General features: G+C 42.3%; 2 protein-coding genes across 2 annotated transcripts; both read left to right on the top strand.

Annotated features, from left to right (window-relative positions):
- Positions 1-3,523: 3,523 nt before the first annotated feature.
- Apd-1 (apidermin 1) lies at positions 3,524-5,013 on the top strand. The gene is made up of 3 exons (XM_026814321.1): positions 3,524-3,629; positions 4,080-4,518; positions 4,696-5,013. Exons 1-3 carry the CDS (start codon positions 3,618-3,620, stop codon positions 4,749-4,751), a joined length of 507 nt encoding a protein of 168 aa, XP_026670122.1. The 5' UTR covers positions 3,524-3,617; the 3' UTR covers positions 4,752-5,013.
- Positions 5,014-8,151: 3,138 nt separating this feature from the next.
- LOC108625892 (uncharacterized protein PB18E9.04c) lies at positions 8,152-12,646 on the top strand. Its single transcript, XM_018026223.2, has 4 exons — positions 8,152-8,259; positions 10,713-11,010; positions 11,351-11,698; positions 12,270-12,646. The coding sequence occupies exons 1-4, from the start codon at positions 8,248-8,250 to the stop codon at positions 12,527-12,529; spliced, it is 918 nt and encodes a 305-aa protein (XP_017881712.1). The 5' UTR covers positions 8,152-8,247; the 3' UTR covers positions 12,530-12,646.
- Positions 12,647-13,806: the final 1,160 nt, after the last annotated feature.

Below are 13,806 nucleotides of genomic sequence, written 5' to 3'. Positions count from 1 at the left end.
ATAACTTTTCAAAAGCTACAATAAAACACTTGTATTATATATTTACTGTCTGTATTTTGTTTGTTTAGTTTGTATTATGTATTTAGTAAATAAGTATTTTTAATGACGTTAACGTCCTTTTTATCTGCCATATAATGTCAACTGGTTATTATATACAACTGCCTATGACTTAATACATGATTATAAATGCAGAATTTATTATAATATTCCAGCCAGAGTGACCTATAAAATTTGGTTATCAGGTTTCCCTTGATAAACAGAATGATGTAAGGTCCTGGCGGACTGACACAATGCATGCTGCCCGTGCAATTATGCGTGAGTGACAATCGGCTCACTGTCAAGCACGGACGGTGGCATTTGACAAGTCACCGAGCTGCCGTTTGTTCTTTTCTTTAGATTCCTTCCTTCTTTTCTCTTCCACCACCACGAGCTACCGTGCGGCTCACGAGAGTGGAACGGATTTTCTCTTCAAGGACCTTTAACGGGCCTTCTGCGGAGCACGTAACGGATTTATAGACCTGGAGATGTCAAGTGCGATAATAATCAGCGTTGCAACGCGAGCTACAAGTCGCGTGATATTACGGGTTATGGAAAAATGAGGAATATGTCTTTGAGCTTTTTCCACAGCTGGGTATGCAGACTAAAATAGCTGATAAGCCAGACATTTTCTTTTTAGCTGCGAGATACGTATCGTGGGCGGAACTGTTCTGCATTTCACGCTTGTCTACAATGTTACTGCAATTTGATTATGAACGACATTGTGATTGACAGGTTATTCATTGCAGTTTCAGAGTAATTAAAATTTCAGTTCAAATACTATCATATATTATGAACGATTTAAATTACATCAATTGCAACTGCAGCGTGTAGAAGCATCCAGGCTCTGCGTTACCGTCAATTAATTAAACGTTACTTTGTCCTTCAAATGAGACAGCTTAACGGGTACATTCTGGGAAATGAGCGTAGTAACGCAGAGCAATCAGATGCGTGTGCAACCATCTGTCGTACGTACTGCACAATATTGGCCACACTACCATGTATGTATAATACGTCCTGCCTACTCGGCAACCTGTGCATCGCATCTGTTTGCTCTTCGTTCGATTTGTACACTCCTATGTAAAAATATGATTTTCTCATAGGAATATCAATTAAAAGATTGTTAAGAATTAATACAGGATTTTATTTTCTTACTAATAAGTGAACACCTAAAGTAATCTGATTGTAATACAAAATATTTAATGTTTAATTCCATTTGTCTGATATTGTCTGATAAAATTTAATTTCGTTGATATAATAATAATAAAAAATTCATTTAATTTTTGCTTCGATCGAATGAATGAATATATTATTTCACATTATAATTTTTATTTAATTTCTATTACATTTTACTAGAATCTGCTGTTTGTTCCTAACTTTTAAACGAGAGTGTACGTGGATCCGTTTGGTTCCGCAACCGCGTCACGGCCAATGTTAACGCCGCTAATTGTTTCGATCACCTAATTATGGCTTGACACTGTTATCGCCGCCGATCGACAAAAAAAGAAATTGTAACGTGTGTCCGACTCGACGGCCGATGGAAACCTGCTAATTAATTTAGGACGCCACGGGTTTACGATTGTCGGTTAATGAAATTGGACTCTGCTGATTTATCACCGTTTAATCCCTGCGAGACTTACCGTGAACGTTCCACGAAATTGTTTCAATTTCGGACCCGAGCTGTACTTTGCAGGCACATTAAATCTTAGGGTAGTCAGAAATGTCTGTCAAAAGAATTCTTAGTTAAGAAATTTAGTAATTATTTTAGACTTCACTTAAAGAATTATAGTATCTTCGTCTTACAGACGAAACATTAATCCTCGCCAATAATTTGGAAATTCTTGCACGGGAGAGTAGAAACAATGTTCGCACAGTTTCGAGATGATTTATAAGAGAGAACACGTCACGCAAATAGGGCGACGAAACTTGCCGATAATCGATAACCTTTGACACAAAGGGGCAGGAGAAGCGTTAAAGGAGTGACGGCTGCGAGCCGAACGAATATTCTTCAAAAGGAACCTGAGCGGGGAACTTGTGCACAAAGGGTCTGAAACTTTTCAATATCTGCCGGTGCTCCTCAATGCTGCAATGCCGAGTTCAACGAATTTCGACCGAACCCTCGGGAATCTACGATTATGGACTCGCGTATTCGTCCTGGCGTGATTTTAGTTGACCCGGCTACTCGAAGGGTCACGTAAAACGTGAATGCAACCAATGTCCGAATTTCAGTTTCCTCGGAAGCCTTTAATAGAATACTAAAGCGGCTTAGTAGGCAGACAGAGAATTATTGCATGGGACTCTACTACTCATCATCATCATCATCGATTTCCATATTCCAATGGTTATTGGTTAGACTAGGAAAATTAAATACGAATCTTCTACATCAATTTTAATAATTGTTACTACACACTATAATCTTCTTAAAAACTGGCATGAGTGATCTCATAACTTTCAGCCAACATAGGCAAACACAGTTCACAAGTGACACATTTCCCTGACAAGTTTCCCCAATTACAGCATCGAAGAAACTCTTGGGAAGTTTCGAGCAACGACTAGGCTGCAACGTAAATTCCGGCGAGCGCCGCAGTTTCCAACTTGACAAATCCGTCGCTCGCAATTACATTGTTACAGACCGGGTAGAGCGCGGGGATTCAAAGGATGGATCGTGGACAAAAAGAAGATTGTGCTCGGCTCAGCAGCGGGCGAAATAAAAGGGTAACACGAAACGAGCGGCGTTATTTTACTCGCGTGATTGACGCTCTTTTATTCGCCCGCGGATTCCCCGCGTTTCCACATTTTTCAATATGCGAGCCGACCGGCCGCCAATGAGGAACGTGCAGTCGCAGTAATTTCACGTACTGGAATGTATAAAATTCGTCATTATCTCTTCCGACCATTAATTCGCGTTTCGACAATTATATATGAGATATTAACTGTATTAATTAAAATACTTTCGAGCTCATTATCACATCGTTCCGTCGAACAGTTGTTTGGCTCGTTACATTTTAGCCGCGCCGTCGCACTACAGGGATAAACATATATCCCTTGATACCAGCCGTGTACACAGCAAGGATTCATTAAAATTGACGAGTGTTCCAGGAAGATCACCGTCGCGTCCCGTGCATCGCTCCGATTGTTTCCGTGGGCATTATAACTCGGAGGTGGAATAATCCTGCCTCTCTCGCATGGTTTTAACAATTACTGCACTTCAGCTACATATGAATGTTTATCGGGATTCCAGCGAATTCGCGTGCAACGAGATGATCAGCGAATTTGCGTTGCTGACCAACGACAAAATTCCTCTTAAACAGCCGTTATTGTGGTAACAGGCGCACTCGCTGATTGCAAGCTGGGACACGTCGTTCGCGTGATAACAGCCGTTCGTATATGACGTTGGACCCGGAACTGTCACCGTCGCCTACTATGAACTTGACAGTAACCGCACCTTGACTTAATTAATATTCCTACTTTCATACGGGGTTGAAGGTTACTGGATCGACGAGATAATCGTATATAAGCCACCGTACCTGGAGGGTTGACCATCAGTCACCAGCCAACTGAAGACCAACAGATCAATCAACATGAAATTCTTGGTAAGACATTCTTCAGAATGAGTCAAGTATAATTCTTGAATACTCCATCTTATACGTTGCATTATATATTGTTTTATACATACTTTTATAAGTTGAGAATTATTCTTATGTGTTCTCATTTTAAATAAGGATCTGGGGTACTTATTTTTCTAAGATCTCTCAGTATATCTTGCTTCTTATTTTATTCAGAGTAATCTTTGTTATAAAATTGTTTAAAATTCAAATTTTTACTTCACTTTATAATATTTATTTCATTAAGAATTGACATAATCTTACTGAATAATGATGATAGCATTTTATAAAAATAAATTTTGACTTGATTCTCTGAGAAATGAAGACATGGAATCGAATTATCAATTTCTTTATTTATTTAATACAGAAAAATAGTCTCACTAAAAATTTCTCTTTATTTAATTTCATATAATATATAGAATTATTATATATTTTTAGCTCGTTCTCGTCGCCGCTCTGGCCATCGCCGCAGGTAGCCCCGACCGTGAGCGTCGGTCTCTGGGCTTGGGCTTGGGCCTGGGTCTGGGACATAATGGCGTGGTGCTTGGCGGACTGCCGGGATTAGCGTTGGCAGGTCATGGTTCTTCGATCGTCGGCCCCTTAGCCGGGTCTGCCACCGTTGTCGGACCCGTTGGCCCGTCTGCCGCCGTTGTCGGACCCGTTGGCCCGTCTGCCGCCGTTGTCGGACCCGTTGGCCCGTCTGCCGCCGTTATCGGACCCGTTGGCCCGTCTGCTGCCGTTGTCGGACCCAGTGGTGGCCATGCTTCGCTCATCGGACCCGCTGCTGGCCATGCTTCGCTCATCGGACCCGCTGCTGGCCATGCTTCGCTCATCGGACCCGCTGCTGGCCATGCTTCGGTCGTCGGACCCGCTGCTGGTAAGTAAAAAATAAACGTCGCAAAATCTATTAAGAACGATCTTGAACCACTTGATACTAATTGTATTCGATCCTCAAGAGACTGATGAATATTAGTCAAGTGGTACACAGACTCGTGTTTTCGATAACGAATTTTACATGGCAGCAACAGAATAGAAAAAATGGTTTGTCCGGCAGGTGCTGCGGTGATTGCCGGTCCCGCGGGATCCGTGCATGCTACTGGCCACTGGTAAATACATCCACGACAACACCACTTCCAAGGCAATTCGAACGATCTCTGTCATGAATTTGCGAGCGGTTCCTAATTCGATCCATAACCGCTGGGCATCGAGCACTTCAACCTCAAGTATTGTTCATAGACCGAGCCCAACAAATTAAATAATGACATGTATACATACTTATCCGCTTGGAACGTGAGTTCCAACCAAGATTTTGTCGCGAGTGACTCTGTTTCTTTTTATACTTATTATATAATAAATAAAGCTCTATTCTAAACTCGTTTCTGGAATACTTACAATCCCGAATATCCTTAATCCCGATAATCGAGTCGAAACGGCCGGCCCGTTTAATTCGAGTTTAATGCTACTTAGGTGGCAATAAAAGTTATCGGGCACTCGCTGTTCTCCTCCCGGCAGTCGCTCCAGTTTCTAATTACTTTAGATTGTTAGACGCATTGCCGTTGTCGCGCCGCTCATGGCCGCCGCTGCCAATGAAAGGACACGGAATAATGGCTCCGGTGAAACTCCATCGCCTCCTGGTATATCGCGGCTTTATTTACGAAGCTACAGTAAATCCGGAGATAACTCCAGTTCGGATAGTACGTGAGGCAAAATACAAAACGCTTCTTTATTTTCTAACTTCTCTCATAAGTCACAATCGATACAGATGATGATTTGTTTTAGAAGTACCCAGTGGCATGAGTTATCAAAGCAATACCGTTAATCAAGTCACGATTTATTAAAACTGTATTTTATTTTATTAGAAATACAAAAAGTTTCTATAGAGACAAATTATAGAATCTTCACCAATGAGACAATAAATCCTTTAATATAATCATTTCCAGCATGTAACAATGTATTCAAGATAGACAATACTTAAATAAGGTTTAGTAAATCTTTACTTGATTTTATTAGAAACCTAGAAAAGTCCATAGAAATATAAATTCCAACAATGAGACAATAAATTCTCAGTATTTTACACAGTATTCTCTATTAATGTCTTTTAAATAAGAAAATATAACAGAGTAAATTGCGAGAAATATATTTCGATTTACGAGAAATAAATATATATAATATTTCTTATGCATTATAATAAAGTACATTTTTTATTATTTTGAAGAAAGAATTGATTACCGATATTTTACTCCCTCTGGCTAAGGAGACAGCTGTGCGTGTACTTAATAATACATTAATCTACGCAAGTGTATTTCGATTGCACAGGTGTCGTTAATTGCAATTAAATTATTCGAACAGAACAGAATGTTTACGCATTTAATAAACGCTGATTGTTTCCTGCGCGTGACAGGATAGTTAATAAATAAATTGAGGCAACGTGTAATGTTTAAAGTACGAGATAATTGTTTCAATAATGAATTGTTTATTACGTTCACCTAACTCTATACTTAATCTAAGTTATCGTTTTTGTACGTATTCAAAGTATAAATTTATTCTCGTTGCTGTTAATTATTAAATTGTATTCTTAATAACTAGGGTAGGATTTTTCAAATAGAACAAAGAAAAATAATTTTTAAGTAATTTTATTATCAGATACGAAACGTAAATTTCAAGGAAGGGGGTGGGGGAATAGTGCAATTTTTCATGTTGGCCAATTTAGGGAAGAATGGCAGATCGAAGCTGATGCCGAAAACAGAGGGTGGTGTGACCAATCGTCGAATTTGAAACATCGTTGGTGTTCATTATAATACTTCAGGTCCAGTTACGCCGGGATATTTAATAAACAATTACCACGCCTTGGCTCCCCAACCACCAATTCCCAAAGGAGCAGCTCCCCAAGCCGCTGAAACCAGAAAGATCAGACTTCAATCATCCCAATTCGTACTTATAAAGTAAAAATGCTAACAAATAGCAAACATATTATAAAAAGATTCTATTATTTCCCTGGAAAAGTAGTACATAATGTGTCTGTAGAATTTACACGGTGTACGGAGTACAGAGTATCAAAGTTGAGTCACTAAGTATTATTTAAAGGGAATGAGATATTCGTGTGTCCATTTAGCACACTCGAATCGATAGACGGATAATTTGGTAAATATGTGGTACTTACGTGCTGCGACAAGCTTAACAGCGGGAGCGGCTACAATGGGAGCAGGGATGAGCTTAGGGCCAGTGAGAATTGTAGTGGTCAGGGCTGGTGCACCGAGGATGCCACGGCGTTCGCGTTCCTGTTCGGGTTCGGGGAAGGCCGCAACGATGGCGACGACGGCGAAGAGGATCACCTGTAATGAGAACAAATTAATTTATTCCTGCCGGTGAATACGGCATAATCGATCAATCAGAATAATAACTACGTTCCAACAAAGCGTGACGACAAAGACAAATCTGATTACATAAATGAATAAAAGGAATAATTCAATAATTGCTACAGTAAGTAGCCGTGTGAATTAATTATTCTCACTTACCAAGTACTTCATGTTGTTGGTTTTGTTGGGCTGGTTAGCTTTCCTCTGAATGGAAATCACAAGCGACTGATGAAAATCCCGGCCACGCGTTCTTCTTTTATACTCTTATTTTCCTATCTATTGAGTCCACCTCGTATACGTCATCATCCCGTGTAGAGACCTCAGGGTCTGGTCAAGATACCGCCCTGTGTCCCTGGAGCGGGCGTGGCCTGGTGGACTTGAATCCGTAAATCAGGACCTGGACGGCGATTCGAAACGATGAACTCGCAAACAGCGAATGTTGCATCAGAAATCTCGCACGCAACATAGAAGTTTCGCGACGGTATAGATTTGCATACTACACAACCGCACACATATAAACTGTTATTTTCATTTTGTACTTTTTACAGTCAATTGCTAAAGTCGTTGTGCCCGATACGATCGATCTCAGAGATTGGAGCTTGGAACGAGGGAAGGGGACAATAGCCGGCGCGACGGGACAATTTAGGGTTCGACTGCAAGATGCAATTCGCGGTGGACGTTGCGAAACTGACTTTCAACTCTACTTCAAGTTTTAACAGCCTTGAACACCTCGCTAACCGATGAAATGAAAATGTTCGGAAGGCAGGAAATGCTGTCTTGAAAAGTCAGTTACGCGTTGCGACACGGGAAATCAACTGCCTGCGTCTCCGATTCGATTTTCGCGAAAAGCTTCAATTATCAGAATCGCTCAGCAGTTCTTTTCAGTGTTAAACGTGCAGATCATCGAGAGAAAAGTTGTCCGTGCCCACGCTAAGAGGTAAACAGATATATCTGGTATTAATTAAAGGATAATCACGAGTAAGATGTCAGGAACAGGTCTAGAATTTATATATAGGCCAAGCAAGACCGAGACATTGTCGCACGCGGAATTCCTGTGGCTTGAAAGCGAAACGGGGCGCGGTGATGACTTTTTCCTTATTCATCATCAGAGGTTAGTACCATGTAACGGAGTATATATAACGATTCGGGCCGGTTGGAGTCTGATCAGTTAAAGCTACGTGTCGGAGTGGCGGCCGGGAAAATTCCGCGCGATTGCAGACAATAGGAAAAAAGGACGGGGCAGGTCAGCCATGAAGTTGCCGGTAAGCAATAAGAGGGAACTTTATCCGGTTTGCTCATCGGGCGGCGGAGAGATCGTCGCGAAAGGAGCAGCAGTTTCTGATGGGAAAACTTTAATCCGTTAGCTCTGTGTAATGCACTTTCGTGTCGTCCGTGAAATATGAACGGCTCCCTGTCTCTGACCAATGTTTCGCTGATATATAGACCGTCGCCGTGTTCGCCGGCAGTCGGATAATTGAAACGTATGGCCGCGGCCTGTAACTTTCATCAAGACGGGTAATCCATTGATTCCGCTTAAACGTGTTTTCCCAGTAACGAACTAACCAGCGTTCACGCGATTTTACCTAATTCGGGTATAGAGCCGTTCCATCAATAGCATTTCATGCGAACAATCTGTCCGAGTCTCGTGATTCCCATTCGCTGCCAAGTTATTTCTTGGTAAGAGCACATATATTATCATACATAATCATTTAGAAGCAGAAAACCAAAGACGAGTATACTCGTCCTGGCAATGCGTGACACTCTGCCAAAGACGAGTATACTCGTCCTTGGCAGCGAATGGGTTAAACATTAAAACGTCATGAAGTCTCATGTGAAGCCAAGACAGACGTTGTTATTAATGGTCGATCCTCACAGAGCGTGCGATGCGATGCGATGCGATGCGCTGCGTTTCCGTATTTTTCGAGCCTACGGCCGGGTTTACCAGTGCCATAGACTGTACCCTACAGCATATACTAAAAGCATGTAAACGTCGGAGACTTTGGAGGGCCCCCGTAATAGTTAGCCGAGAGTCCGTAACTCGAGGACCCAAAGTACGGGTCAGACCCCCCGCTGTTCACTTACACATAGACGAAAAGGTCGATTTTATGGCCTCTGCGATGAAATCCTCGGGATTTCTTGGCGAGAACACTTTCGGAAAAATCGCATGCGTTTCTTTTCGTCTATGTGTAAGTGAATCGCATCGACCTTTTCGTCTAAGTGTAAGTGGACAGCGGGTGTGTGACCCCTACTTTTGGTCCTCGAGCTACCGATTCTCGGCTAGCTAACACTGGGGCCCTCCGAAGTCTCCGACTTTTACATGCTTTCAGTATATGCTGTAGGGTATAGCCTACAGCACTGGCAGACCCGGTCGAAAACTCGAAAAATACGGAAACGCAGCGCATCGCATCGCATCGCACGCTCTGTGAGGATCGACCATTACTCTGACAGATTCATATACGAATTATTCTAAATCTGTGTATATTTAATTAAACATTACTTAGTGATTCAAGATTTTAAGAGTGCGAGAAGTACTTCCAGTTATTCTTGATTAACTGAGTTCATTAAATATTGGGTGAAATAGAATGCATAGGAAACGTGTTTAGAGATAAAAATAAGCTTCAAGTTTCTGAGCAACTTCAGCACAATGGTGATAACCTGATACCAAATCCCCATAACTCCCATCGTGAATTGCTTACAGCTGTGTTTGCTGAATTTAAGGAGAGATCTGAAATCTTTGTCTCTATGAAAGATCACATAAATCAGAGCCTATTATTAAAAATGTAGGAACTGTTGAAACGACAATATAAAAATTTTTAAGAATTCTTGTCTTTTCTGCTCTGTATTCTATCGCGGAGCTCATAGGACGTAGTCCGAACAGATATAGCCGAATGAGACGAGACGATTCGTCGATCAGAACTCGATTGTTATCCGGCACGTAGGATCAAGGGAAGCGATATTCCTCCTTTGAGGAGTCGTTCGCGAAAAGCTCGCTGGCCGAATGCCGTCCACGTAGGGGCGGACGGTAACCGTGGCGGCGCGGCGGCGACGGGTTCATGCCCAGCACGTCTGCCGGAAACCGAGTTATGCAAATTCGTGATGCGTGGCGATTCTATCCGTGTCCAAGCACAGTCGCCCGACGTAGATATTGTCCTCGGATCGCCTGTAACGCTACGGATCACGCGCTTAAACCATGATCAGCGTGAGACTCGTTGAAAACAAATTACTCATGATCGTCTAGTAAAACATTTTTATTAATAAATATCCGACCATTTATTGTATAGAAATAGAAAATGATATTTGTATCCAATCAGCCGCCACAAATTTTAATGCGTGCGTTACTGAAATTCATATTCCAAACCTGAAATGTAGCCATGTAACCGGATTAAAGTCTGAATCGATTATCAATTAGTTTGACGTCCCATCATATCTCATTAGAGATAGTAAATTGTCAAAGGATTACAGGAGAATGTCAAAGTTCGAATCCTGGTCCATTGAATGTACTAGTAGGTTCCTCGAACACAGAAGCAGTAAAGAAGGATATCTACGGTCGATTATCGGTAATACTGGGTCGCATGCGAAGGTGTCAGCAGGATCGGCTTAATAACAAGGATATTTATGGCCGAGATTACTAGAAAGCATTCGAACTATTGTGCCACGCCGTCCCACGTAGCCGCTTCTGACACTCGTCTCAATAAATCACGCCCCTTTATTTCAGTTACGGCTTGTGGCATCGATTCTCCTAACGTCCGTGCACGCCAGCAGCGGCTGGCCTTATCATGAGATAGTGGGCTCCGGACAATCGACGGGGCCGCTGCACGTTGGACCAGTTTACGGTGTCGCACCTGCGACGGCCAGTCTACTGCCCACGAAACCAATTGACGAACCAGAGATCGTAATCGCAGGACCTGTGGCGGACACCACGGTAGTCGAGGGACCATCTTCAGGGCCTGTCACCGTCGTCCTCTCACCCGGAACACATACCGACACCCTTCAGACTACACTCGCTATACAAAGTAATCAAATATGTGAAAACATACTGGAATTTCCTGTTCTGATTATGATAACCACCACCAGTTTATCTCCGATTCGATTTTCCAAGCAGCATCATGACATCATTGTCTGGACCAGATTTTAAATTCGCATGATTTGCATCGGCAAACCGACATAGTCTCCTGTGTTAAGTTTTACGACACACATAAAACGAGGAATTTATCTGTGGTTCATTCCCCTCGTGAATTGCCGAGTTTAATGGGTTCATAAATTCAAGTACGCATATCCAGGAGCCATACATTATGCGAGACATCATAATAAATCCGTTCTTTCCTAATGCGTTTCTAAACAATTTTGTTTCAGAAAAGGTGGACGTTCCGTCAGATGCGGTGCTGATTAAGGGGCCCTCGGTAGGGCCTGTTACGTTATTAGCACCGATTGATGCGGCGACAGCCGAAGCGGAAAGAAAGAAAAGCGCCGCCGCGTCAGTAACGGCGGATGTCGCGAAAGAATCAGCAGACAAGCTGTCGCTTGCCACAACAAACGGAGAGACGTCAGGCATCGCGACGGGTAATGCGGTAATCGGACCATCGATAGGGCCTATAGTCATCGCTGGCCCAACCGCTCCCCCAAATCCACCGGCTCTGACTGCGACACCCGAGCCAGTCACTGTTTCTATCCCAAAGAGCGATGCGTCTGCGATTATTGCAGGTGAGACTTTCGAAACTTTATTTTCATAACACGAGGCCGAAAAAGACCATTTTCGGCGCCTATAAAGTGGACCGAAAATAGAGTTTTCCCGCCCTAGGGTAGGGCTATTTTCAATCCGCTTTGTAGGCGACGAAAGATAGTCTTTTTTATGCCCTTTTTATGAAAAATATTGTGTGTTCGTGTTTATTGCTCGTATTGCTCGTGTTCATCTCGGGCGCCTGTAGCGCCCTCGACTGCCACTCGTGCTCAAACATCAACCTCGCCCGGAAAGACTCATTTTCGGCCCTTTAAAAAGTACTATTATATTATATTCATAATTAAAGTAAGTTTGATTCTTATATTGATAAATCTTGATTTATATATTGAATTTAACGCAACGTGTTAACGAATTCATTATTGAATTATTAATTACGATCGCACCGAGTGGAATGCAGGTTCCTTAAAACAACAAATTCTTCAGACCTTGAAGATCAACATGAAATTTGCAAAACTAACAATAATTACGTGAGCCGGCATAGAGAGTTGCAATATCAATACTATTTACACACGCCGGATCCCCGACTGTTTACAGATGCAACAGATTCGACGAGAATCGAGAGTTCGGCGTCGAGCACTGGCTCGGTAACGAGTACCTCCGCGAGTACGACGGCCACGGCTAGGGTTAATTTGATTACACCTGCGGCTGCTGCGATTGCGAGCAGCGGGACGGCGGCGTCGTTAAGTAACGTAGTCGTATCAGCGCCGTCCGCCGTTCTCCCGGTTCCCGCGGGAACCGTTACCAGCGAAACCGTATCCTCGTCGCTGCTCAAGTCGCCGTTCCAGCTGGAGTAACTCTTCCAGCAATCTGGGCTATAAAGAAGATCTGCTATCCTTGTAATTGAAAAACCTTTTCCTATTACGTTTACTATTATTCGCTCTTAATAAAGTGTTTATTTACTCTTCTCTTTATTTATCTCCCTTGCATTTGTTCGTCGGAGATCGCAATTACAATCTTTTAATTGATAGACTTTGCACGGTTGTGGAGGGGCACGTTCGAGGCGCGCCTTTCTAAAGATAGTTTCGCGCCGGACAAGCGCATTCGTTGACATTGCGTTGGCGACCGCGCAGGACGAGGAAGAATAGAGAAGTTGTGCAAGGACAACCGCGTATAACCCGGTTGGCATTGATTACTCGCTCGTACACAATAACTGTGAATTCTTCTGCACACTCGCCTACTGCCTTATTTTTTTCCACTATAGAGCTAAACTGGACCGATAAGGAGCTTGTTCTGTGCGTTACCATGCAGGCACGATTACTGAACGAGTTGATGTAACTTTCAATACGAATTGCAATCGGTAGATAGTTCGATGGAAATTATGTACGCTGCTTTATAAATACTCGACTAGGCTTTCGCCATTATGCGCGTGTAATCATCGCTGATGGTGAATTTCTGTATTGTTGATCGCAACAATGCACCGAACGCGGTTTAACTAAGTTATATTTATCGTATTAACACCGGCGCGCGAACACAACGGCTGGCGCAACCTACAGTTTAGCTTGAATCATGGCAAACACTCTAAACCGTGCGATTAAGCTTGAAACACAATTATTGCCGATACCGCTTTCACTAGCCAAGCGGACTGCCTCGGCGTGTACATTAAAGAAACTTTCGCCGCATATTAGAAATGTTGAATTAAATGTCTTCTCTAAACCTGTTAAACCAGTAAAAATTCTGATAATTCTATCCAATGCATAAAAATTATTTTTTCTTTATATTAATAAGCAATAATGATTTCTCTTTAACACGTTCCGTGCCAAGCCATTTTTGCCTGACTTGCTTCAACGAAATGCACCATTAAATGTAATTAATTATTGTATATATAACAATTAAATAAACTTATGTGTTTTGTTCTTTACTGCATCTTGTATAATGCTTCATTTTTTAGGTAGAAATATAGTTTACAGAATTATATTTGTAATAAAATATATGTTTTCAGCGCATTAAATAAATATGACTGCGTGTACCACCGGTGGTACACGTGGCCTGACGATCAAGTTTACCGTGTACCACCGGTGGTACACGTGGCACGGAACGTGTTAAGGATCAACGTTGCGTGGAAAGACAGAAC

This window comes from Ceratina calcarata, unplaced genomic scaffold (genome assembly GCF_001652005.2).
Source record: "Ceratina calcarata isolate Rehan_Ccalc_2016 unplaced genomic scaffold, ASM165200v1 scaffold379.2, whole genome shotgun sequence".
NCBI lineage: Eukaryota > Metazoa > Arthropoda > Insecta > Hymenoptera > Apidae > Ceratina > Ceratina calcarata.
The sequence above is the reverse complement of the archived record's forward strand: the minus strand, read 5'-3'. Positions and strand labels throughout refer to the sequence as shown.